The 24,368-nt window shown below is 54.9% G+C and overlaps 1 protein-coding gene across 1 annotated transcript in view; it reads right to left on the bottom strand.

The window, feature by feature from the left end:
- Positions 1-3,359: 3,359 nt before the first annotated feature.
- The window catches only part of FOXN1 (forkhead box N1), a 31,595-nt gene continuing 10,586 nt past the window's right edge, over positions 3,360-24,368 (bottom strand). The window contains exons 2-9 of the mRNA XM_023183807.3: positions 18,352-18,488; positions 17,464-17,934; positions 15,083-15,193; positions 13,203-13,333; positions 11,570-11,666; positions 7,899-8,106; positions 7,245-7,736; positions 3,360-5,156 (exon numbers count right to left, since the gene is read on the bottom strand). Coding sequence (XP_023039575.2) covers positions 4,837-5,156; positions 7,245-7,736; positions 7,899-8,106; positions 11,570-11,666; positions 13,203-13,333; positions 15,083-15,193; positions 17,464-17,934; positions 18,352-18,474 — 1,953 coding nt within the window. The 5' untranslated portion in view covers positions 18,475-18,488 and the 3' untranslated portion in view covers positions 3,360-4,836. The remainder of the gene's footprint in view (positions 5,157-7,244; positions 7,737-7,898; positions 8,107-11,569; positions 11,667-13,202; positions 13,334-15,082; positions 15,194-17,463; positions 17,935-18,351; positions 18,489-24,368) is intronic.

Below are 24,368 nucleotides of genomic sequence, written 5' to 3'. Positions count from 1 at the left end.
ATTATAATACTATATATATGTTTTTTGAGACAGAGTCTTGCTCTGTCTCTCAGGCTGGAGTGCAGTGGTGTGATCTTGGCTCACTGCAACCTCTGCCTCCTAGGTTCAAGAGATTCTCCTGTCTCAGCCTTCTGAGTACAGGCGTGTGCCACCACACCCAGCTAATTTTTTGTATTTTTAGTAGAGATGGGGTTTCGCCATGTTGGTCAGGCTGGTCTCAAACTCCTGACCTCAAGTGATGCGCCCGCCTTGACCTCACAAAGTGTTGGGATTACAGGTGTGATCCACTGTGCCCAGCCAACACTGCATTTTTTACTGTACCTTTTCTATGTGTTGTAGAAACACACATAGGCATTGTGTTACAACTGCCTACAGTATTCAGCACACTCATATGCCATACAGGTTTTTAGTCTCGGAGCAATAGGCTATCCCATAGAGCCTAGGTTTGCAGCAGGCTCTACCATCTAGGTTCGTGGAAGTAAACTCTATGATGTTTGCACAATGACAAAATTGCCTAAGGACACATTTCTCAGAACGTATGTCTGTTGTTAAGCGACAGATTACTGTATGTGTGTGTATATGTGTGTGCATGTGTATGTATTTGTACATTTTTTGTACTATCTATAACACAATTACAAAATATCTGTGATTTCTAATGACAAAGTCACAGGTATTGCCAATGCGAGTGTGATTTGTTGCTGACATTCATAATGGAGGGAAATGCTAGATTTCAGGTAAGGATGAGAGAAAATGAAGATGTAACTTTTTCATGCAAGTTCCTGGACCTGGGACTTCTAATCCATTTGAAATCTCTCACATTTAGAATCCCTGAGCAAAAGGATTAATTCCCTCCAAATAGCTGACTTGAAGACCCTGCATCCATTCAGAGAAGTTGTTGCTCACCCTGGCCAGGTGTGGTGGCTCATGCCTGTAATTCTAGCACTTAGGGAGGCCAGGGAGGGGGTGTTGCTTGAGCCTGGGAGTTTGAGACCAGCCTGGGCAACATAGTGAGACCCTACCTCTACAAAAACTACAAACGTTAGGTGGGTGCAGTGGCCCACGCCTGCAATCCCAGCACCTAACAGAGGCTGGGGTTGGAGGATCACTTGAATTCAGGAGTTCAAAACTAGCCTGGGTAACATGGCGAGACCCCATATCTACTTAGAAAAATAAAATTAAAAAGATGGTTGCTCATTCTAATAATGGTTAAATGCTTGGTGTGGGGTGGCCAGCAGGGGGCAGCATATGAGCGGGAGCGCGGGGCTCATTTCAGGGTGGAACTAAGGCCCAGTTAAAGTCTGAGGGCCTGGTTACACACACCACACACACACACACACACACACACACACACACACACACACACACACTGTCTCTCTCTCTCACTTACACACAAAACTAGACCCAAGTCCTACCTGCTTGCTACCTGTCTTCTTGCATTAGGGGCCAGTTCACACACAGGTGTGCTGAATGGGCCCACTGGACAGAGGTTTCACAGAGGGCCCCCCTGGAGGAGATGGCCTAGCCTGGGATATAAGGTAGGTTAGTCTGAGCTCCCAGAGTCTCAGGACCTGAGGCAAGCAAATGGGTCCCAGTAGGATTCTCCCAGGAAACATTTGCCCTGTGTTTGGGGGCCTGGGTATCATCAAGACACAGGCCCAGGGTTGGAAAGAGCTGGCGTGCAACATCGCCTGAGGTCTTGGCAAAGAGCTTGCACCTGCTTCCTACACAGCCAGGGCCAGGCTGGGGCAGGTGGGCCTTCCTCTTTGGTGTACCCCTGGCCATGTCTTCCCTATTCCCTATCCTACCTCAGCCCTCCAGCCCTGCATTTAGCCTTCCAGCCTCTGCTGGGGAGGGTGCTAGGGTAGGTGGGGTTCTATTATGGGGTCTTTTGCAGACCTGTCCTCTCGGAGATAGGTGTTGACTGGCTCCCTGGGCCCGGCCCCAAGAAGAGCTTTGTTTTTTTTTTGAGACAGAGTCTCACTTTGTCACCCAAGCTGGAGTGCAGTGGCGCAATCTCAGCTCACTGCAACCTCCACCTCCCAGGTTCAAGCAATTCTCCTGCCTCAGCTCCTGAGTAACTGGGATTAAAGGTGCCTACCACCACACTTGGCTAATTTTTGTATTTTTAGCAGAGGCGGGGTTTTACCATGTTGCTCAGGCTGGTCTCTAACTCCTGATATCAAGTGATCCACCCATCTCGGCCTCCCAAAGTGCTGGGATTACAGGCATGAGCCACTGTGCCTAGCTACCCAAGAAGAGCTTTCTTTTCTTTCTTTTCTTTTCTTTTCGTTTCTTTTCTTTTCTGTTCTGTTCTTTTTCTCTTTTCTTTTCTTTCCTTTCCTTTTCTTTCCTTTCCTTTTCTTTTCCTTTCTTTTCTTTTCTTTCTTTCTTTTTTTGAGACAGAGTCTCACTCTGTTGCCCAGGCTGGAGTGCAGTGGTGCAATCTGGGCTCACTGCAACCTCCGCCTCCCGGGTTCAAGCGATTCTCCTGCCTCAGCCTCCCTCCCTAGTACCTGGGATTATAGGTGCCCGCCACCACGCCCAGCTAATTTTTGTATTTTTAGTAGAGACGAGATTTCACCATGTTGCCCAGGCTGGTCTTGAACTCCTGACCTCAGGTAATCTGCCTGCCAGGGCCTCCCAAAGTGCTGGGATTACAGGCGGGAGCCACCGTGCCTGGCCTTCATCCAAGAAGAGCTTTATAAGCAAAGGTCCCACCTTGTGGCTTCTCTTGGACCTGGGGTTCATGTGTGTGCTTTTGGCTCCCACATCTGCCCATCTCTTTTGAGACAGTGCTGCAGTGACACCAACCCCACCTGGAGGTGAGACCTAGGGGGTGAGTCTGACGTGGGAGTGAGTGAACCCCTGACCCTCCGGAGACCACTCTGCAGAACCCGCAGTGCACACAGCACCAGGACATGCTCCACTTTGTCACCTGTGGAACTCAGGGCCTCAAATCACTTGGCATCTCTTTCAGCCAGGAACAGATTGGAAACAGAAAGGCACAGCCTGGACAGGGCAGCGACTCCTTCTTGCGTAAGGAGATGGGGCTGCAAAGAGGGAGTGGGCAGACCTCAGAGGCGAGGGGTCTGGGGGAGGGCATCCCTTCCATTCTTCTGGCCAGGGCAGCTTCTTCCCTGCATCTCTTTGGAAGTTCTCCTGGGAAGAGACCCTGCCCACCTGCTCCTCAGCCTCCCCAGTGGGTCAAGAAGTCTTCCTAGATGCCTCACTCTTTGGATTAGAAACTTCTCAGCTCTGGGTGAGGGTGGGAGGGACGTCACAGGCCCAGGGCATCTGCCATCAGAGTGGCCTGGCCGTTTTGCTTAGGGAGAGGCGGCCAGAAATGAAGGCTTGGTAGTGAGACCAGAAGGCACTTGCTTTATTGTTCCAGGACAGGGGACAATGACAAGCCATTGAGGGATCTGCTTATGCCTCCTCTGAGCCTGGGGCCAACCTCTGGAAGTTCTTGTTACCCCCAGGCCCAGGGTGGGCTGAGGTTCCCCCTTGGTGGGGTCAGGCTCATGGCAGGCACCTGGGCTACACCCCACAGCGCCACGGGTATCCTTTGTGCTTCCCGGGCACCCTAGGTCTGCCAAGCAGTCAAAGCGGGGGTGCTTTGCATGGGTGCTTCCCTGCCACCCTGTGCCAGGCTTTTTTCCTGAATACCTAGGTTGCCTGAGACAGTTGGAAGTAACTAACAGGTGCTCCTCAACTTATGATGGGGCCACATCTGTAGAAACCCATCATGAGTGGGAAACATCGTAAGTCAAAAGTGGTTTTTGACTTCCGGTGGTTTCAATTTACGATGGGTTTATCAGACATAACCCTATCCTAAGTTGAGGAACGTCCTGAATGTGTATTGCTTTTGCACCATCCTAAAGTTGAAAAAGTGTAAGTTGAACCTTCGTAAGTAGAGTTAAGCCGGGACCTAAACTATGTGAACTTTTCTTTCTGGAATGGGAGTGAGATTGTGGTGACCTGGAGGCGGCCCTTCCTGCACCCGGGACTGGGGACAAAGGACATATTCAAGTTTCCGAGGGCAAGGGCTTTTCCAAACACTGCTTCGGAATCGGGCTCAGTTTGGTCCCCGGGTAGATGTTGCCCCTCCTGTGTGTCACCCTGGGGGAGGCTGGACATAGCAGGTACTAAGGATGGGTAGAGCCTGGCTGAGCGGGTGCTGCCAATTAGCAGCTCCTGGGGGAGTCCACAGACAACCCAGGAAGGAACTCTCTATCTCCTCCTTCTTGCTGGGCTGTTGGGACGAAGATGGGGGAATAAATACAGGGGGCTTCTGGGAAAGAAAATGATGAGGGGGCCAGGCCTGCAGAGCAAGTGGATGTCAGAATGGGGGTCTGGGGGAATCTTTGGCCTGGCACAGGGCCTGAGCTTTTGGTAAGCAAAGCCCTCAGCTCTCAGTTGCCCCAGAAACGAAGTCAGGCTCTCAGTGATGGAGTGCTGGTTCCTCTGGCTGTAAGGTACGTGGGTGAGCGTACATCTGAATAACTCTGTGTGTGTGTGTGTGTGTGCGCGCACGCACGAGGGCTTGAGTGTGGATGAGTATGAGCTAGGAACAGTGCATTTTCTTCTTGCCCAGACACTTGCTCTTTGGGGGCTCTGGGTGAGGAACTGGGCCACCACATGGCAGAAATGTGTGAGGAGCAGCACCCCCGGTGGTGTCCTCTGCGCCCCCAGCTACCAGCTAACACGTATGTTGGCTTAGTGGCACAGGGGACAGGAGTATTTTCCTTCCTTGACCTTTAAGGTGAGCCTGATGTGGGCGGCCAGCCAGGACTTCCAGACCAGGCAAACGCTGGAGCTGATGATGCTGGGCACAGCTCATGCCAGAGCCATGGGCTTGGAGCTGGGGCTGAGGTACACAGAGGGGCCTGCAGAGGCCGGAGGGGGCGTAGGCTCCAGCTCCATAAAAGCAGAGTAGAGGGTGGTGAGGTGCAGGTCACCCAGTGCCCCGGAGCCCCCACTGCCCGGAGATGCCAAGTCACCTGCCCCACTGCCTGTCTCTGTCAGACAGGGCCCAGGGGGGAAGCCGTGGGGTGGTGGCTGGGGTGGCGGCATCGAAGATGATGTCGGGGATGAGGTCACCAGTACCAGGGGGTCGAGGGCCAAGCTGTCATCCTTCAACTGTTCCCACAAGTTTCCTAGTTGGGGGAGATGGGGAAGGAGAGAACAAGTGTCACTGGGAGGCACCGGAGGAGTCCTGTCTGGCCCCTCTTACCCGTCAGTTTTCACATGCTGCAGAGAGCAGGGGTCAGGGTGACATGTGCTGGGAACGGACCCCAGCACTAGCTTTGTGACCCCAGGCAGTTGCCGAACCTCTCAGCCTCAGATTCCTCCTCCCATGTAGCCCAATCTGAAAGCCATTGATCTAGAAGACCTCTGTGGTTCTTTTTGGGGGTGGGCATTGTGGAAGGGTTGATGCCTGCTGGCAGCATGGATGCCAATGTTGTGCACTCGGGAGTGAACCCTGACTCCTGCCTAGTCTCCCACGGAAGGTAGATTTGCAGCCCAGCTCAAGGAGCTTCTGGCAGTGTACTCTGGACCTAATGGGATGGATGGGCATGGCTCCCTGGGTCTCCTCCACTGCAGGGCCCAGGGAATGGGAGCAGAGCCAGGATGCACACCTGAGTCCAAGGAGCAAACAGTGCTGCCACCTATGCCATGGACCCGCATCATGGCTGGCCAGGACCTGGGGCTCCTGCACTGGGTATCCAGGCTGCAAGCTCTGGAGAGAGAGGGCCTGACTAAACCCTGGATTGGATTTGGCCACCTGGGTTCCAGTCCCAACTCTCCCTCTTTCTAGCTAAGTGACCTAGAGTAAGTTCTCAAGCCTCTGTGTGCTTCCATGAAGCAGGTTTAATAATCCCTCCTATCCTCTAGGCCCAGATGAGAAAGCACTTAGAGAGCAGCCAGCCTGATGCCTGATGCCTAGCAGGGGCTCAAGTAAATGTTTTTCGTGTCCCGCATATCTGTAGCTTCCTCTGAGGCTGATTGAGCCCTGCTCCCCACTTCTGGATCGGGCAGAAGATCTATGGGCACTTTTCTTTTTTTTTTTTTTTAGTAGATACAGGGTTTCACCATGTTCGCCAGGATGGTCTCGATCTCCTGACCTCGTGATCCGCCCGTCTTGGCCTCCCAAAGTGCTGGGATTACAGGCTTGAGCCACCGTGCCCGGCCCTATGGGCACTTTTCTAATAATAGCTTCCCAAACCTGGGCTGTCTCCCCATCAGGTTGGGAGCTCTCTGAGGACAGGCTGCCTCCATCAGCTTGTGAATGTCCCCCACCCCTGTACATACAGAGAGTCTGAGGCCTGGATCATCACCCTGTTCCAAACCTTCTGTGGCCAGTACCAGGGCCTGGGGTGCACTGGAATTTAGATGGGAATGGGTGGGCTTGGCCATCTGCAGAAATGGAGCAGCCAAGATGGAGTGGAATGGATAGAACCCTCCTCAAACTCCTATCTCCAAATCTCTCCAGGGCTTGCCCAGCTCTGAGGCCTTCCATTCCTCTAGGGTAGAGTCTCTCTCCTTCTGCTTTAGAAAATGAACTCTGATAAAATGCAAATACATCTGAGAATGTTCAGACTACTGGTCACTCACAATCGAGTATGGAATAGAACATGGAGCCCTTTGCAGTCTATCCAGAGTTGAGAGTGGTTTTTTGTTTGTTTGTTTCTGAGGCAGAATCTCACTCTGTCACCCAGGCTGGAGTGCAGTGGTGCGATCTCGGCTCACTGCAACCTCAGCCTCCTGGGTTCAAGTGATTCTCTAGCCTCAGCCTTCCGAGTAGCTGGGATTACAGGTGCGTGCCACCGTGCCTGGCTAATTTTCGTATTTTAAAATGGAGACAGGGTTTTGCCATGTTGGCCAGGCTGGTCTCAAACGCCTGACCTCAGGTCATCTGCCCACCTCAGCCGCCCAGAGTGCTGGGATTCTAGGCATGAGCCACCATGCCCGGCCAAGAGTGGTTTGATGATGAGGTCAGTCGGACCACGTTTGGAGCACCAGGAGGAGGGAGACAGGGGCAAGGACGTCCCTCTTTGCCTATTCTCTGGATGGCAGAGAGCAAGTGGGAAGCTCTTCCTGCCAGGTCCGGCCTCCTCCGCTTCAGTTGACCAGAAACCCAGCCACTTGCAGGCTGCAGCCTGGAGACTTGGAGAGGATGAGTCCCACTGCCAGGTGGCCCTCTCCAGTCCTGTACCACCTTCCCTTTCCCACCCCCAGCTCACCCTGGAAGTCGAAGTCAGTGAGCGAGGGATTGATGGCATCCAGGTCAGTGCCAAGGTCTCCATCTGGCAGCAGGGTGTCGTGCACAGTCCTGGCTGGGGAAGGCTCGGCCACTAGCTTGGCACTGTGACTGGGTGGGGTGTGGGCAGGCAGAGGTGAGTCCTGGGGGGTGCCTGCTTGGGCCCGCAGCTCAAGGTGCCCGTCCGGCTGTGGGAACAATGGCTGCGGGGGTCCAGGAGGGGCCAGGCCTGGTGAGAGGTGCAAGTATGTCTGCCCATAGCAGGAGGGTGCGTGCCCCACAAGTAGGTCCTGCAGGGGGTTCTTGCCAGGAATGGGGCCTGGAGCTGGGTGGAGTGAGTGCAGCGGTGGGGAGAGGCCAACTGGGGGTGCCAGGGGCCGGATGGGGCCTGAGCCTGCCAGCCCAGGGGGTGGACAGCCCAGGATCGGGGAGCCCAGCTTTTCTCTCTTGTCTCCAATGAGGCTGTCCAGCTCTTCTGAAAGGCCCAAGAGAGAAAGAACAGCATGAGACCTCCCTCCTCCACAGCCTTCCCCAGCCTGGAACCGTCACTCAGGGCCTTGCCTCATTCTCTGATTCTCTTTTTTTTTTAGCTCATGGGTACCCTGGGCCCTTCCTTGCATGGCCCGGCCAGCCTCACCTGGCTTGGCCATGCTTTTGCGCACAGCAATGGGATCTTTCCTCTTCCACTTCTGCAGCTCTTCTTGCATCTTGTCGATCTTGGCCGGATTGAGGGCCCACAGGCAGCCCTTGCGGGAGGAACTTCCCGATTTGTTCTCCACCTTCTCGAAGCACTTGTTGAGGGATAGGTTGTGCCGGACAGAATTCTTCCAGCCATCGGGCGCTGTCTGCCAGAGCAGAGCAAGACAAACATTCAGGCTAGGCTCAGGGAGCCAGAGTGGACTTCAGGCCTGGGTTCTAAAACACTCCTGTGCCTCCTCTGGGCACAGAGCTGCCGCCCACTCTGGGGCTTGTTGTCCTCCTCAGCACCTAGCCCTTGCTTGGTACCCTTCGGTGGCAGGGGAGGGATGAACAGGAACCCTGACCCCAAGTTATTTTCATCTCAAATCTGCCTTCATCCCACCGTCATCCCTGCCTGACCCCTCAGAGGACTGTCGAGGTGATTCGGAAAGCCAGGGCTGGTAGGTGCTACAGAGGCCTTCTGGCCCACAACACCCTCCCATCTGAAGCTCAGCCATCCCCAGTGGGTCTCCAGGCCTGTGCTTGGACCCCTCTGTGGAAGGGGACTCAGTACTCTGAGGTCTTGTGGCTGGCTTTAGAGAAGCGAAGAATGCTCCTCTCCTGGATATGCCTTATCCCCTCTGGGACTAACTTGGGAGAACAGAAAGATGGGCGAGGTTTGTGAGTGTTTGGGTGTGTGTGGTATGTGCATTGCACATGTGTTTGTGTGTCTATGTGGGTTTGGTATGTGAAGGGCAGTGCGTATGAGCATGTGCACGCGTCCCTAAGTGTGTCTTCCTGGCATAAGCAACGTTTCCTGGCTACGGGTCCATGAATTCCTCGAGTGTGAGGATGGCCGTGTGTGAGAAAGTCTCTCTGGGTGTGACTGTGGGTAGCCATGATTGTATGATGTGTGGGTGTGAGTGTTTGCATGAGTGTGCCTGGGGGGCGTGTCCTGGGGGGGAGGCCAGCCCTCAGGCGGGTGGGGGGATGCTCGTGCCAACAGAATAAACACCCATTAGGAGGCCTGGTCATGCCACCAGTGCAGTAATTGTGCCCAGGGAGGGTTGTAAAAACCATTAGGCTGACTCAGTTAGGTGAGAGGCGGTGGCGGGAGTGCCAGTGGGCCCCTGCCCGCCCACCTCCAGCTCTCTTCCAGGCTCTGTGACAGCCCTGAGCTCAGCGGGGGCTGACTGTGGGTAGGGCACTCGCTCTGGCCAGTGGGGCTCCTTCGCCCTCATTACCTGACCCCTCCCCCTTTCAGCCCAAAGTTTCTGCTTAATGAGGGGCAGCCACTCCCTCCTCCCCAGCTCACTTGCCCCAGGGAGCAGCCAAGCTGAATCATGCCCAGCAGAACTGGGTCCTGATGCCAGCGTCACTCCAAGTGGCTGGCAGGACCTGGTGCAGCCTTTCTTGGGGGCAGCTGGCCTGGGGCAGGGAGCTGGTTGAGATGACCCCCAAGGCTCCCAGGGTCACCAGGGAGGATTCTTGAGCCACCAGACCAGCCAACTTGGGATTCACCTTCGACTCCCACCACAGTCTCCACTAGGAGTTAAGGCCATGTTGCCCCATGGGCAGAATTAATGGGCACTGGGGCCTTTTATGGCCCCATAAATCTGTGACTTTGGGATGCCAGGGCAGCCCCCACCCCAGTCACTTCCTGTTTGGAAGAGGGATGGTCAGCGCTAACAATTATGTCCAGTGGCTGGATACTTCTCCAGTCCCATGTCCCTGACTCATGCTGCTATGGGACGCCCGCAGCAGCTGCCTTGGGCATGAGTGCTGGCCACTCCAGGGTCCAGTCTATCCTCACCCAGAAAAATGATCTTCAAATGGGAAGTGAGAGATGGAAAGCGGTGGAGAATCTTTGAACTAAGGAATTTCCTTAGGTGGGTTGGAGGGGAACTGTCAGAGTCAGAAGGAATCTATGTGCCAACTAATCTGACTCATTTTACAGACTGGGAAACTGAGGTTCAGAGAGAAAAGGGCCTAGCACTGGATCACACAGGGAGGCAGTGATAGAGCTCAGCCTCCAACTCTGTCCCCCAGCTAAGGGCCCTGCCCAGGTCACCCCATAGAACCTGTCTCACAATCTGGGACCCATCCCATCCTCACAGATGCTTTCTCTCTGAGATCAAATGTAAACTCAGGAGTGAGGGAGTGATGCAAGTGGCTAACAACAACAACTAGAACCGAAGGGAACAAAAAGCAGTTAGACCTCTTCACTCCTCAGCCCCATAAAACAGGGATTACACAGCTCCGAGGAAAAATAATTAAGCAAGGAAGATGAGATGTGGGGAGGGGCTGGGGGCCCGGCCAGGAGCTGGTGGGGAGGGAAGGCTGAGAGGACTGGGCTTTTCCCCTCTCGGTCTTGGCCCCTTGAAACCCTAGAAGACCCTCCAAAAGCTTTAGGGGTTAGGGAGAGTTCAGCCCCTGACCTGTTGGGGTATCGGGGGCTGCCCTGAATTCAGGCTTTGATGCTTCTCGAATTCCAGGGACGACTCGCCTCCCTCCCTCTTTCCCTTCCAGAACCTCTGGTGGATCAACACACTTTTCCACTCCTGGCCAGACCACTCTGGCCATCTTGCCCACTCCCCACGTGACGGCAGCCCAGTGGGATAAACTTGTTTGAACATCAAGTCTCAAATTATCCCCAGGCAGGACCGTAGATGGTGGGGGCAGGAATCACCCCCTGGCAGGTGGAGCTGAGTTCTGGATTACTTGGGTCTCAGCAACTGCCCACTGCCTGGGTGACAGATGAGATTTGTGTCTACTAGGGCTTGGAGAAGGCACTCGTCACACGCAGTCTCCGGTCTCCCCCACACCCACCCCAGGAAAAGGGGGTCTGTGCTGGAGGGTCTAGGGGGCATGCAGAGAGGGGTGTGCAAAGCCAAACAGCTTGATCCAGTAACTGATCGCATCTACTGTGTGACCTTGGGAGAATGGACCACCCTGTCTGATGTGTTTGTCCACCTTGGGAGAAGAGCCCCTGTCCTGCCTCTAGAGAGGGAGTTGGGTAAGGCTTCCAGAAGCCCCTTCTGTGAATGATAGAAATGAGATTCTGCCCAAGGGGTTGGGGGAGAGTCAGGTGAGCCAGCCTGGGACACTCAAAGACTGGGAAGCCCACACCCCACTTTCTGGCAGAACTGCAGCTGAGCCTGCCACCCACAGAGGCAGATCTAATCTCACCTTGGAAGGCAATGACTTCTTCAGCCCTGATCTCCCAGCCACCGTGGCTGACCAGCTTCTCCAGCCCCACAGCGTCCCAGGGGTCGGGGTAGCAATAGTGTCTCATTTCTTCTCCAACTTTCTCTTCCCACTTGGGGTAGGTGGATGCTCCCTGAGGCCCATCGGTGCTAACATGTCCACCTTCCCCAGCAGAAGGTCTGACTCCAGCCTGCTGTGCAACCTTGGATGAGCCGCTTGGGCTCTCTGTTCCCCACATGGAGCCCCTTTTGTAGGAACTCTGTCCTTCTGAGGTGGAGACAAGGGAAAGCATGGCGGGGGTAAGCCCTCTCCTGGCTTTCGTTCTAATTCTTCTCCCGCCTCCAGACTGAATCCTCTGGCTCAGAGAGTCCTGGCTTGTCCAGGAATTGGGGGTGATGGGATGGGGAGGAATCTTGGGCTCACCTTGAAGTAAGGAAAGTGCTCCGTCATAAAATTGTAGATCTCGCTGACGGGAAGGCTTCCGGTTTTACTGTTCTTAAGGGCCATGAAGATGAGGATGCTGAAGACAGAGAAAGCCCCTGAGAGTCTGAATCTCTGACTGGGTCCTGAGCCCATCCCGAGCCCCCCACCACTGGCGAGAGGCTCTATGGGGTTGGAGTTGAAAGGGGAGGGAATGAGAAGGTGTCCATTAAAGTGGACATGGAAGTCAGGAATTACAGACACGTGAGGGTCTTGCGGAATCTGAGAAACCTGGGTGGCCATCCTGGCCTAGTTACTCTCTGGCTGTGTGACGTTGGGTGAATGCCTTACCCTCTCTGAGCCTCAGTTTCCTCAACTTTGAAGTGAAGAAAGTAATAGCTACCTCAGAGTTGTGAGGATGAAGGATGGTGCCTGTCACATAGAAGGCACTCATTAAACGGAAGCCGTCATTACTTGTCAGTCCTTAGCCAATTGCATGAATGTTGGAGAGTAGGGAGGAAACTAAGGTTTCTTGAGCCTCTGCAATGTACCAAGAATGGCACGTACATTCTCTTACTTAATCCTTCCAACGGCCTGAACTGCTGCCCCAAACCCTGACAAGTTTTTCCTTTTGATCTTATAAGTCTTATATTTTTATTTCTTTTTTATTACACTTTAAGTTCTGGGATACATGTACAGAACGTGCAGGTTTGTTACATAGGTATACCCGTGCCATGGTGGTTTGCTACACCCGTCAACCCGTCATCTACATTAGGTGTTTCTCCTAACGTTGTCCCTCCCCTTGCCCCCCCCCCCCCACCTGACATTTTTTTTTTAAGAGGAATAAATAGAATACATAGAGGCTCAGAGAGATTAAGTAACTTTCCCGAAGTTTCACACTAGTCAGTCCCAGAGCTGGTCTTGAACTCATTTCTGCTGGACTCCAAGGCCTGCATGTGTGCCTTTCAGTGAATGACCCTGCCTTTCACAAAGCCCTTCTCTGCACTCCTGGCTGATGTTTAAGTTCCTTTCCCTTCCCCTCAGCTCACACTAGCTGATGACCCGATCCCATGTACGGCCTGACACGTATTTGGTCAAGTGTCATTGTTGGTTGGAATGAATGAAAGGACAGATGGAAGGGTCTCCCAGACAGGCTGGGTCTGCTGACACTTAAGAGGCCAGCCCCAGAGAAGTCCCACCAGGTCTGGCAGATGGTGGATAGCTGAGTCACATCTGCAGGTCTCACCCCTATTTCCTTCCAGTAGCGCTTTGAGTGGGGGGCTTCCCTCTGTTTCTGGGGAGGGACAGGGAAGGCAGCAAGCATCCCCCCTAAATTATCAGATGCAGGCCCTGGGCTCTAGGAAGTGAGACCTTGGCAGGCTCACCGCAGGGCACCAGCATCTGCTGAGTCAAGTCACAGACATGACTCCCCAGGCTTAGACAAAGGGTCAGAGGTGATCCAGTCTATGCCCCTGCCTCCATGCAGGAAACCTCTCTCCAGCATCTTCTGGAAGCCCACTGGTATGATTTCCACCCACCGCCATTACTGGTAGACCCAGAGGATTCCATGCCTCAGTGTTCCCAAGGACCCTCTCACTCCGCTGCTCCTGCCACCCCTGGAGTGTGAGAAATGTACCTGTAGGAATAGATGGGTTTTGGGAAGAGAGGCTGGTGCCCATCGGTGCTGGCCTGGGGTGCCATTCGCTGGTACGGATAGTGTGAGGAGCCCAGGTAGGGTACGGGGTAGCTGCCGCCACCTGGCGAGTACTGAGGAGGTCAAAAGGGGCAGAGTGATTGCCATGGTACCCAACCTTTCCCAGGAGGGCTCCCCTCCCCCATTTATATACATCCAGAGAAGGAGATCAGGCCAGATTCTTCCCTCCTGAGTCATGGGCCCCATCACCCCCAGTGCAGAGCTCTCTGAGGGGCTGTGAGGAGATCCACACCCTGTAATTCATGATCTCAGAGGTCTTAAAGCCCCCTTCCTCCAGCTCCTTCCTCTCAGCCCTTTAGATGCTCTGGTTGCCATGGTGATGGGACCCTGCAGGGAGAGTATGAAGTGAAGCCCTCGGCCCCTGCACCCTTCCAGGAAGGTGCTCCCGGTGCCCGTGCATCTCCTGGAGCAACTGGGCCGGAAGTGGGATGTCCAGCCTGGGTGTTTGCTGGGCACTGCCACGTTTTATGAGTTTCAGTGGCTCTTTGAAAGGGCTGGTCATGGTGGTGGGCAGGTGGGGGTAGGAGGTGGTTTTACAGCAAAGGGAGTGGCTGCGGTGCCACGGGTGGTGTTTTATGGGGGATGGTGGTAGGAGACTCTGACTCCCCCAGCTGCTCCAGGCTGAAGAGCTCTTTCCAGGTCACCCAAGAGACATTTAGTGCCTGAGTCACCCTCTGTCCAGGCTCCATAAAGCCCTGGGTGCGGCCATCTTGTTGAGAGGGGGTGCAGACTGCAGAGGGCATCAAAGCGGGGCCAGGCATGGTGAGGTCATTTAAGGTCTGGTGGCCCCTTAGTTCTTCTTCTGTGGCTCAATCTCTGTCCCTGCCTCAGGGACATTCTCTACCCTGGGTCAGACCATGAGCCTCAGGATAACTTTGGCCGTTCCACCCAGGCCCCTCACAGCAGAGAGGATGTCCTCTCATGCCTTCTCTTTGCTTCCCTCTATCTCTTTCTTTTACCTGCAAAGCTGGCAGTCTGACCCAACCCCTCTCCCTTGCCTTCCTCCCTGGCTTGGCTGAGATCAGGGCCAGTGCCAGAGAGCCGGGTGTAGAACCTGCTCCACAGGCAGGGCCTGTCTCAGTGCCAGGCTGCAGGTGGATGGAGCTGGGCGCTGGGCAGCCACTTGCTCTGTCTTGCCTGGTGACTCCTGGGAGCTGCCTGGCTGCTCTGGGGCTCTTTTCTTTCTCCTTTAAAACTCCTCCATCCCATGCCAGTGTGGGGCAATTACTTGGCATCCTGTACACTTGGGAGGAGCTGAAGCTGGGAAAGGAAGAAACGGCTGAAGATGATGGGGACTTGGAGTCTTCTGGGTGGGAAGGTCCCCTAAGCCCACACTGGGTGCCCACGCTCTCTAGGCTAATAGAAGTTGGAGGCCAAGGTCACATAGCAAGATGGTGGCTGACTATACAGAAGCCCTTGTTCCTCACCCTGCTCAGCCTGTGTTTCACACCACACCCTCCTCTTCTCTTTGCCCCTCTCCCTGCCTGGGGCAGCTCTCCTCCTTCCCCTGTTTCTGGCTCACATCACAGCCCTGCCTCCATCTCAGCCCCACACTCTTATCTGAGGCCTCTCAGGCCTTGCCAGGGACTCAGACGAGCCCACCCCTGGAGGGGGGCAATTGCCTCTCTTCCCAATTAACTACTCCTGCCACCTGCTGTGGCCCAGCCTAAGGTTCAGGGCCCTGCTGGCCTTACCTGCCCATCCTGGTGTACCCACGCCATCACATAGACACCCGCACACCACATACACACACACAATATCCTGACACCCGGGGGAAGCAGGCCCACTTGCCCCAGACCCACCTGCTGGAAGGGGGGCTGGGAGGAGCAGTACATATGCTGCAAGGGAGGCTGGTAGCAGAACATTCCGGCACCACTATCCAGAACTGGGGGCTTGACCTTGACCTCTGAACCCTGCTGGAAGAGAAAGCAGATGACTAGGTTAGGCCTTATTTTCTCCCTTCCTCTTTCCTGTGTCTTGAACCTTTATATAAAAGCAACCCCCACTCTGCCTCCCCCAAAGCTTATTCCTGGAGAACGACAGAGAACAGAGAAGGGCAGGGATTTTCTCAAGGGAACTCAGCAATTTAGTGGGATAGCCAGGGCTGGAACTGACAGCAGTCCCTATGCCTCCCCTCACTGCAGGGGAGAGGCTGAGGCTGGGCTGTCCCGAGAAGTCAGGGAGACTTGTGCTGGGGCAGGGACAGGGATCTTCTGGAATAGCACACGGGTGCAGTGCTGACCTCACTCGACACGCCTGGCTCAGAGTCCTCAGACCCTCTAAGTAGGTGTGCAAAGGACACCAGGAAAAGGTCACAGCTCCAGAACTCTCCCTGAGGATCTATGGTGAGGGGAGCATGGGTAGTGGCCAGATAGGCTGGTCCAGCTGTGGCCCTGGGTCCCTTCTGTTTCCTCCTCTGTACAGCCCCAGGAAGCCCCAGCAGGCTCTCTGGATGGGGCTGGTAGCTCCTCTCCACTCTGATTCCTGGCCATCCCTGACACAGAACTTTTGCTTCCTGTTCCAGGGGGTCTACACAGTTGCTGGCCTGTGTGAGCCCTGTGGATGCTCTCACGCTGGGCATGGGGAGCCTGCAGCTGCTGCTGGGCATGGTGGCCAGACTCTGCCTTCCCATGCGTGAGAGGCCGGCACAGAGTCCCAGGGCCTAGTGCAGAGCTCCCCCGTGAGTAGGGACAGGAGGGTGTGCAGCAAGGCCCTAGAAGGTGGATAAGCCCTGGAGGAGGTGGGCTGTGCTTCCTGGGGTTACCAGGGGCCTTGGGAAACCAGATCTGGGCCCAGAGGGGCAAATCAGCTATGACCTCTCTCTGGGTGTGCCCTGGGGTTGTTGATGCAGAGATTGCCATAATCATAGAATCTCAGGCCTAGAAGGGCCAAGACTACTTGTGTCCAACCCCTTCATTTGACAGATGATGGGGCTGAGCCCAAAGAGGGGAAGCAATATGCCCAAGGTCACCCAGCAAGTTGACCAGATAGCTGTGTGTCTTTGGAGCTCTTCTCCATGTGTGGGAGGGTAAAGGTGTGAACTCAATCTCAGCCTCACCGTTTGCAGGCTAGGAGACACCTTGGGCAAGTCACTTGGCCTCTATGAGCCTTAGTTTCCTCGTCTGCAACATAAGAATGGTGGGAATTTTCTAGAGTGTTGTTGAGGGGATTAAATGGGAGCACTTGAAAGAAAGCACCTGGCAGAACGATTGGGAGCTATTATTGAGTGGAGGCTTGGGGGCAGTAGCTGAGATGATGGTGCCCTATCTCTAGGCTGTGGTCACGTTTAACGGGCCTGAGAAGAAGCGGTCAAAGGGCCAGAATAAAGTCCTGTTTTGGCCACACCTGGTAGGCACCCAACCACCTTCTCCATCTTCCTTCTAAGCCTTTGTGGGGTGGCTCGGGGCTGGAATGGGGGCCTGTGTGAAAGCAAGAGGTGAGGGGCTGGTGGGCATGTGGAGTAGGCACTGCTGAGGCTGCGCCCACTCAGGGACCTCCAAACCAGAGCTGGGGAGCAGGGAGCAAGTTCCCTTTAGCTTTTCTCTTCCCTAAGCAACAATCCCACGAGACAGGTAATGTTGACCTTACTTTTCAGATGAGGCTCAGAGAGGTTGAGACTTGCCCAAGGTCACACAGCTTATGGAGGTCAGGCTATGGAAGGACATGTTAACCTTCCAAGATATTTCCAGGAATATACCCAGGCCCCACTCTGGGCAAAGAATGGGGCCGGGAAGGGTCCCTCCAGACTTACAGTCCTCTCTCAACTCTGTATGCTAAGGCTGGGGAGGGAAAAATTGTGTCCTATGGCTCCTCCCCAAACCCTTTCTCTTGGTCTCTGGAATGTGTTTTTCTTGTCACATTTGCATATGGGCGTGTAGGTCTGGCTGGAGATTCTTGACACTTAAACAAACAGAGAGAAGTCACACACTGGAATCCTGACTCAGGAGCCTCTGAAAGCTGCCAGCTTCTTTAGCTTGGCCTGCCTTCCCCCACCCACTCCCCTCCATGGTGGCCAGGCCAACACCCCCTCCCCAGTTGACCAGGAGGTCCCAACCCTCTGGTCTTGAGTGGAAAACTCTGCAAAGAGAAGGTGTGACTTTGGTCTCAGAGGACTGACTCTTTCTAGGCTGCTAGGAACCGGGACAGCGGGGAGATAGGACTCTCGCTGGCCACTAGTACTCACCAGGACTTGGGGGCCATGCTCCTGGCTGGGGTAGGGGAGCCCGTTACACCAGGCCTCTGCTGAGAAGCCAGGCAGGAAGGCCTCGGCCTCCACCACGTCCACTGGGATCTCCTCGAAGGCCTCCAGCGGCCCCGGGGTCTTAAAGGAGTGTCCATTGAGGGCCAGGGTGGTCTCGGCCTCCGGGAAGACGTCCTCATGGAAAGGCCGCTTGTACGGGTGGAAGGGCACATGGCTGCCCTTGAGGAATCGCCCGGGGCTGCTTGCTGGGGCCTCCTCAAAGCCAAAGCCAGGATACTTGTCTGAGGGTGAGAGCCGGAAGGGGCCGGGGCCGGGGCCGGGGCCGGCTGGGCAGTGGCCCTGGACTTGCTCGGGGCCTGGTGACGCAATGCGGGGACTGTGTGGGGGCAGTGAGGGTGTCCTCTCTGGAGGGCCGTCGGGCACAAATGACGAGCAGCTGAAGCCGGCATGCTTCTGGGTAGACAGAGAGTAGCGAGCCTGTGAGTGGAGGCTGAACCAGGCCTGGGGACTGGCTGGGACCCTACTCTGTTCTGGGGTAAAGGGGTCTATGGCTGAGCTCTGGGAAGCCCCTAAATGGTGGAGAAGACATAGTCTGCCCTTGGGAGCCCCAATTTCATGAGGGCACCCTGCCGTGAAACCTGGGGTACCCCAAATCTGATGGTGCTCACGGCCCTGCCCTGGGACAGGCCAAGACTGAAGGGATGAGGAGTGACCCCTCTGGATCTCGGGGTCACTGAGGACTTGTTTGCTGGTGGAGGGGACAAGACAGACCCTGGGAGGTCCCTGGGGGCAGTAAGGTGACTAGTCCACCTGCTGCCTGGGCAGCTGCAGGCCTTGGCCTAAACCCAGGCCCGGATGCCAGGTACTTACACTCTGTGGGGCAGGGGAGCCTGGGAGGCCCGGCGCCTGCATGAGGTCCCCTTGGCGCTCGCCCTCCAGTCTGGTGGGGCCCGGCAGCGTGACGTCAGACTGCGGCGGGGGCAGTGACACCATCACCCAGTCCTGGCCTCAAAGAAAGCCGCCTGCCATGAGAGTGAGGACCAGCATCCAGGGGTGACCAACCCAGGTTCGCCACCTCCACCCCAACCCCGTCCTTGGGCTGGGACTCTGCCTCCGGTCAGCCATGTGATGAGAGAGAGAGAGAGAGGGATCCAGAGAGAGAGAGAGAGAGACAGCAGAGAGAGCAGACCTCTGTGGAAAAAGGGCAAAGCAAGCCAGGTAGGAGCCTCAGGAGGGGCTTGGCTGATCTCAGGCTGCAGCTGCAGAGACTGAACCAGTGAGACCCTGGCTCCCAGCTGGGCCCTGCCTCTGGCTCCTCAGGATCAGTCTCCTGTGTCTACAGCAAAGGGCCTGGCAAGGTGAACGCAGCAGATGGTCTCCATTCAGTGACTGGGCAAGTTGGTGGTCCTGAGGGGAGAGTGAGCTGGTGCGTGGGTCAGACTCATGTTTGGGGTGGGAGCAACCGCCTGCATGCAGGTGAGTCAGCCCTCAGCAGAGGCTGGTCCTGCAGTGACCCATCAGCCTGGCTGACGTGACCATAGCGTGTAACTGGGGACCCAGAGGTCCCTGGTTGCCTGGCGGCCCTGTGAGCCTAGCGGGCCCTGAGGATGTCGCCACCCACACTGCAGCGCCTGGCAAGTGCCGTTCCACCTGTGTCCTCCAAACTCTAACCTGTGACTTTGTGCAGGCCACTGCCCCTTTCTGAGCTTCAGTTTCCCCATGAAGACCTAGGAGCTTGGGTGCATGATATCGGAGGGCTTTTTCTGCTCAGGCCTTCTCCAATCATAGGGGAATCCTGTCCCTAACACAGTGGGGTGGTTAAGAGGACTCAGGCCTCAAAGCCGGGGTTGGCCCTTCCTCTCAAGCTGTGCCAGCAAAGCTCTCTGAACTTCAGGGTCATCATCTAACTGGGAGAGTGGCAGGTCCTACCTCACACAGATGTTGTGAGTGTCAAACAAAATCATGCGCAGAAAGCATTCAGCACAGTGCCTGGTGCACAGTCCATGCCCCATAAATGCCAGTTCTCATTATGAATATTATTGTGAGTGTGGCTCTCACCTTTTTTTTTTTTTGAGATGGAGTCTCTCTCTGTCACCCAGGCTGGAGCGCAGTGGCGTCATTTTGGCTCACTGCAAGCTCCGCCTCCTGGGTTCAAGCAATTCTCCTGCCTCAGCCTCAAGAGTAGCTGGGATTACAGGCTTGTACCACCACACCTGGCTATTTTTTGTATTTTTGTTTTTATTTTTATTTATTTGTCTTTTTGGAGATGGAGTCTCCCTCTGTTGCCCAGGCTGGAGTGCAGTGGCATGCTGTCAGTTCACTGCAACCTCCACCTCCTGAGTTCAAGCGATTCTCCTGCCTCAGCCTCAAGAGTAGCTGGGACTACAGGCACACGCCACCATGCCTGACTAATTTTTGTATTTTCAGTAGAGAAGGGATTTCACTATTTTGGCCAGGCTGGTCTCCAAATCCTGACCTCAGATGATCTGCCTGCCTCTGCCTCCCAAAGTGCTGGGATTACAGTCTAGCTACCGTACCCGGCCTCTCACTCTTACTATCCTCAGCTTTTTGCCTTCCTTTACCACCTGCAAGAGCAATTCCTCTTGAATGTATTTCTCTTTGTCCAAGTGGTCTCTGATAAAAGCTACAGTTTGCTGAGGGTCTGCTCTGGGCTGGCCACTGTGTGAACCATTTGGATGGTTTTCTCGTTCGTCTATCAGAATAACCCTGTAAGGAAGGAGCATTATTGACCCCACCTTCCAGATGAGGATGCTGAAGCTTAGCGGAGTTACATGACTTGCCCAAGTCACCCAGGGGCAAGAACTCGGGTCTGCCTGACTGTAGACTCTGCACTCTGCTTATGGTTTCTTCATTGGGTGGGTGTCAGAGTTGGGGTAGGCTAAGCTGGGAGTCCAGGCAGCAAGAAAAGCATGAGGTGTACACTCATCCCTTCTACCCAAGACCCCCTCAAGTTGGAGCAGGGCAGCTGTGCTGTTCCCAGGCCATGTTCTTTCCAGAGCGCTGGGAGGGAGAGGTGGCTGGCCTCACTGGCCCCATGGTACCCAGGCTGGGGTTGGCACATCTTTGCTGAATAAACCATCAATAAACCTCATTTGACAGAGCGGGTAACAGGGAAAAGGAGGGGAGGCAATTTGCCCAAAGATCCCATGGGGGAATCAGTGGTGGAGGGGCTGGAAGCCGGGGTCCAGGCAGGGGCCTGGTGGGAGACTCTCCCGCCCCTTCAAGAGTCCCCACCACCCCTTCTTGATGTCCTGGCGCCTGCTCACTCCGCAATGCTAAATGTGGCGTGACCGGGAAAGCGCCGAGCTGGCCGTAACGGGACACCACGGCGGAGCAGGCATGGGGCCCGAAAGGTGCGGGGCAGCCCACCTCCCGTTCCGCATCACTGCCTACTGCTCCCTGGACAGCTCCTCCTGGACAGCTCGGGCCTGCCTGGCGGCCACACCTCACCTTGGCCCAGAGCTGCCCTCTCGGGAGGTGGTGCAGCAGGCTTGGCACCTTCCCAAGGCATCCTCCAGCTCCAAATGGGAGGCTGGGGCCCTTCCTCCCCCGCCAGATGTCAGGCTTTGTAACCTGGGGAGGGTGACCACTCCCCTCCCTGCAGCTGGGGTAGCACAGTGGTTTAGAGCAAGGATTTGGAGTCAAGCCCAGCTGAATTCCAGCCCCAGCTCTGTCACTTTCTGGCTGTGTGACTTTGAACAAACTGTGTAGCTCTCTGTGCCTCACTTTCTGCATCTGGGAAATGGGGCACACGGACCCACCTCACAGGGTCATTGTGAGGATGGTGTGCACAAGGTGCTGGCACAGGGAAAATGCTCAAGGACACGTGTCTTACATCTGGCCTCTGTTGGCCAAGTGTGGCTGGGCCCAGGAGCCTTTGGCCCCAGGGTCTACAGCTTCTCTGATGCTCTCGCTGCCTCAGGCCTGGCAGCCCTGGGGCGACTGGCTGATGACCAAGCCCCAGGTGGCAGCTGCCCCTGCTAGCCCTCCCTACCTGCCTGCCTTCACTCAGCCTGGCTTAGACTCCAGCACTGCTGCCCTGCAGATGTGAACCTGGGGAGGCCTCTCAGAGCTCCAGCTCAGGCGTGTACCACCTCCTGAGGGTCTGGCCTGCCCAGAATGATCCCCACAGTCTCGGCCTCGCCCCATTCTTGCACCTGTTCCCTATTCCCCAGGACATCATCTCCAGCTCCAGCTGAGTTCCTGCATGTCAGAGGCCTTAACAGAGGCTTCAGTTCACAGCCATGACTTTCACAGCCTCGCTTGGCCAAACCAACCTGCTACCTCTTCCAATTCCCTGGGGCTAGGATGAGAACCAGGGAAGTTATGCAGAGTTCAGAGGCCCACCCCTAAATTTGCATGAAGGATGCAGAGGTTCCTGATTGGTCTTCAGGGATTCCTCTGGGCAGGTTTTGTAAGTGGGGACTCCTGTTTTGGTGACCATGATGCCCCTTGGTTGCAGCTAAAACTCTATTCTACAGGTGAGGCCCAGGGAACAGGTAAAGTGACTTTCCTAAGGCCACACGGCCCAGGAGAGAGGGGGTCCTCAGGGGCTGGTCAGAAGGCCTCTGACTGGTGTTTATGAGGGGCTCCTATGCAGCACTAGGAAGGGCTCACTGCAGGAACCTGGATGAGGGTGCCTTGGTCCTGACCCTTCCCTGGAGTAACTGGCAGAGCCCCTGAAGCTGGATGACCTGGAGTCAGGGCTGGATTTGAATCACAGGAACTGTGGGACTTTGGTTGGGCATGATGCTTAACTTCCTTCCCCATGCCTCAGTTTCCTCATCTGTAAAATAGGACTAGTAAATACATTCCTCTCTGGGGGATTAATAAAATATTGCTTGTAAATAGCTTAACACACAGTACTTGCTCAATAAATGATAGCTATTATTAATAATTAGCAGTGGGACAGAGTTTATTTAAGGCCTGAGTTATGGGCTGAGTGGGGGGGAGCATCAGGAAGGGAACTCCCCTTTCCTGCCTTCTCCTGCCTCCTACCTCCAGGTCCTTGACATTGTCCTCTCCCATTGGCAGAGGCTACACTTCCCTCTTCCTGACTCTCTGGCCTCAGAGGTCATTTCTGCCATTCCCATGTGGTAGAGCTAGTGTCTGTAGAAACTCCTGGGGACTTACATGGAGAGGAAGGGGGTTGACTCTGTTGTTTTGGATCTCTCGGGAGGTCTCTCTGCTGGCCCCAGTGTCCTGGGGCTGACTTCTGCATTCAGAAGGGATCTTTCATAGAAGTCTAACCTTTATCCTGCCTGTTCCAGTTTCAGGAAGCACTGGAACTGGATAGAATGTGTGTGCAAGTATCAGCAAATACCAGCACAGGAGGCCCAGTCAACTCTCCTGCCTTCTCAGATTCCAGGAGCTCCTCCAGATCACTTTCATGACCTGCCCCTTAATATGGGTACCCACAACCCACAATCCACAGCACCTGCTTCCTGGCCGAGGCTCTCACTGGCAGACTGCCTTGGTGTCCCTTCGTCGCAGCTCCACATCTGCAGTGCACTCTAAAGTTTCCTCTGCACCTTTTTTTTTTTTTGAGACAAGGTTTTGCTGTTGCCCAGGCTGGAGTGCAGTGGCATGACCATCACTCACTGCAGCCTCGACCTCCTGGGCTCAAGTGATCCTCCTGCCTCAGCCTCCCAAAGTGCTGAGATTACTGCGCCTAGCCTCTCTGCACTTTTGTATCTCTTGTCTCATGTTATCCTCCCTTTGCCCTGGAGGATAGGGACAGTGGTGTGCAGAGCCAGTTGGTAGGGGCTCATGAGAGCCAATTGTGCCCATTTCTTCCCAACTCCATGTCCAGTGAAACTGGTGGAGATCAGCCACGGTGGGAGTATTTGCCCATGGAAATTAGCAAATCCTACAAATCAGAGCCTTTTTAAACATCATGATTTATTTACTTTTGAAAGCTGACTGGTTAACATTTACCAACACACCACTGGCAGGGGAGCAAGGTCATTAAGCCCATTTTTTAGGGGAGAAAATTGAGACCCAGAGAGAAGAAATGACCTGCGCAGGGCTACACAGCTGACTGAAAACCACATCTGACTCTCAGGTCTTGAGAGCCACGACCATACCCCCAGACACTGCCTCTCCAGGGTGCACCCCTGGCAAAACCTTGACCAAAGACCTTTTCAGCATCTGGACTTTCTGGCCACCTTCTGCCTGCCATGATCCTTGGGGAGTGGGAATGGAAGAGGTGGACTTGATCTGCCCTGGCATCAGAGAGAAGAAAGAAATGGCCCTTTGACATGAGTAGAGGGGATGGCGAGTGGGAAATTCCCTAGAAAGCCTGACAACAGGATCAATAATCATCAAGGATCCACACTCATCGTTACTGCATTCCTGCTCTGTGCCCTTCTCACAAACAGCTGGCCTGTGCCCTCTCTACCCATCAACATCTCCCCACCTATCAGAGAACCTTCTCTTGGTTCTTTAGGACTCAGGCAGATGAGGCTGTTTAGGCGTGGGGGCCAGGGAACACTGCTGGCTGTGTGACGTTGGATAACTCACTTCCCTTTTCTGTACTTCAGTTCCTTTATAAGTCAAATGAGTCCCTGGGACCATTAGTGTCTAAAGATACTGAGGCTAATCCTGTGGAGGTGTGTACCTGGTGGAGGAGTGTACCCTGTCGAGGCGTTTACCCTGTGGAGGTGTGTACCCTATGGAGGTATGGATCCTGTGGAGGTATGGATCCTGTGGAGGTGTGTATCCTGTGGATGTGTGTACCCTGTGGAGGTATGGATCCTGTGGAGGTGTGTATCCTGTGGAAGTGTGTATCCTGTGGAGGTGTGTACCGTGTGGAGGTGTGTACCCTGTGGAGATGTGTACTCTGTGGAGGTGTGTACCCTGTGGAG

Source organism: Piliocolobus tephrosceles, chromosome 16 (assembly GCF_002776525.5).
Source record: "Piliocolobus tephrosceles isolate RC106 chromosome 16, ASM277652v3, whole genome shotgun sequence".
NCBI classification, from domain to species: Eukaryota; Metazoa; Chordata; class Mammalia; order Primates; family Cercopithecidae; genus Piliocolobus; species Piliocolobus tephrosceles.
This window is presented reverse-complemented; position numbering and strand designations above follow the sequence as displayed.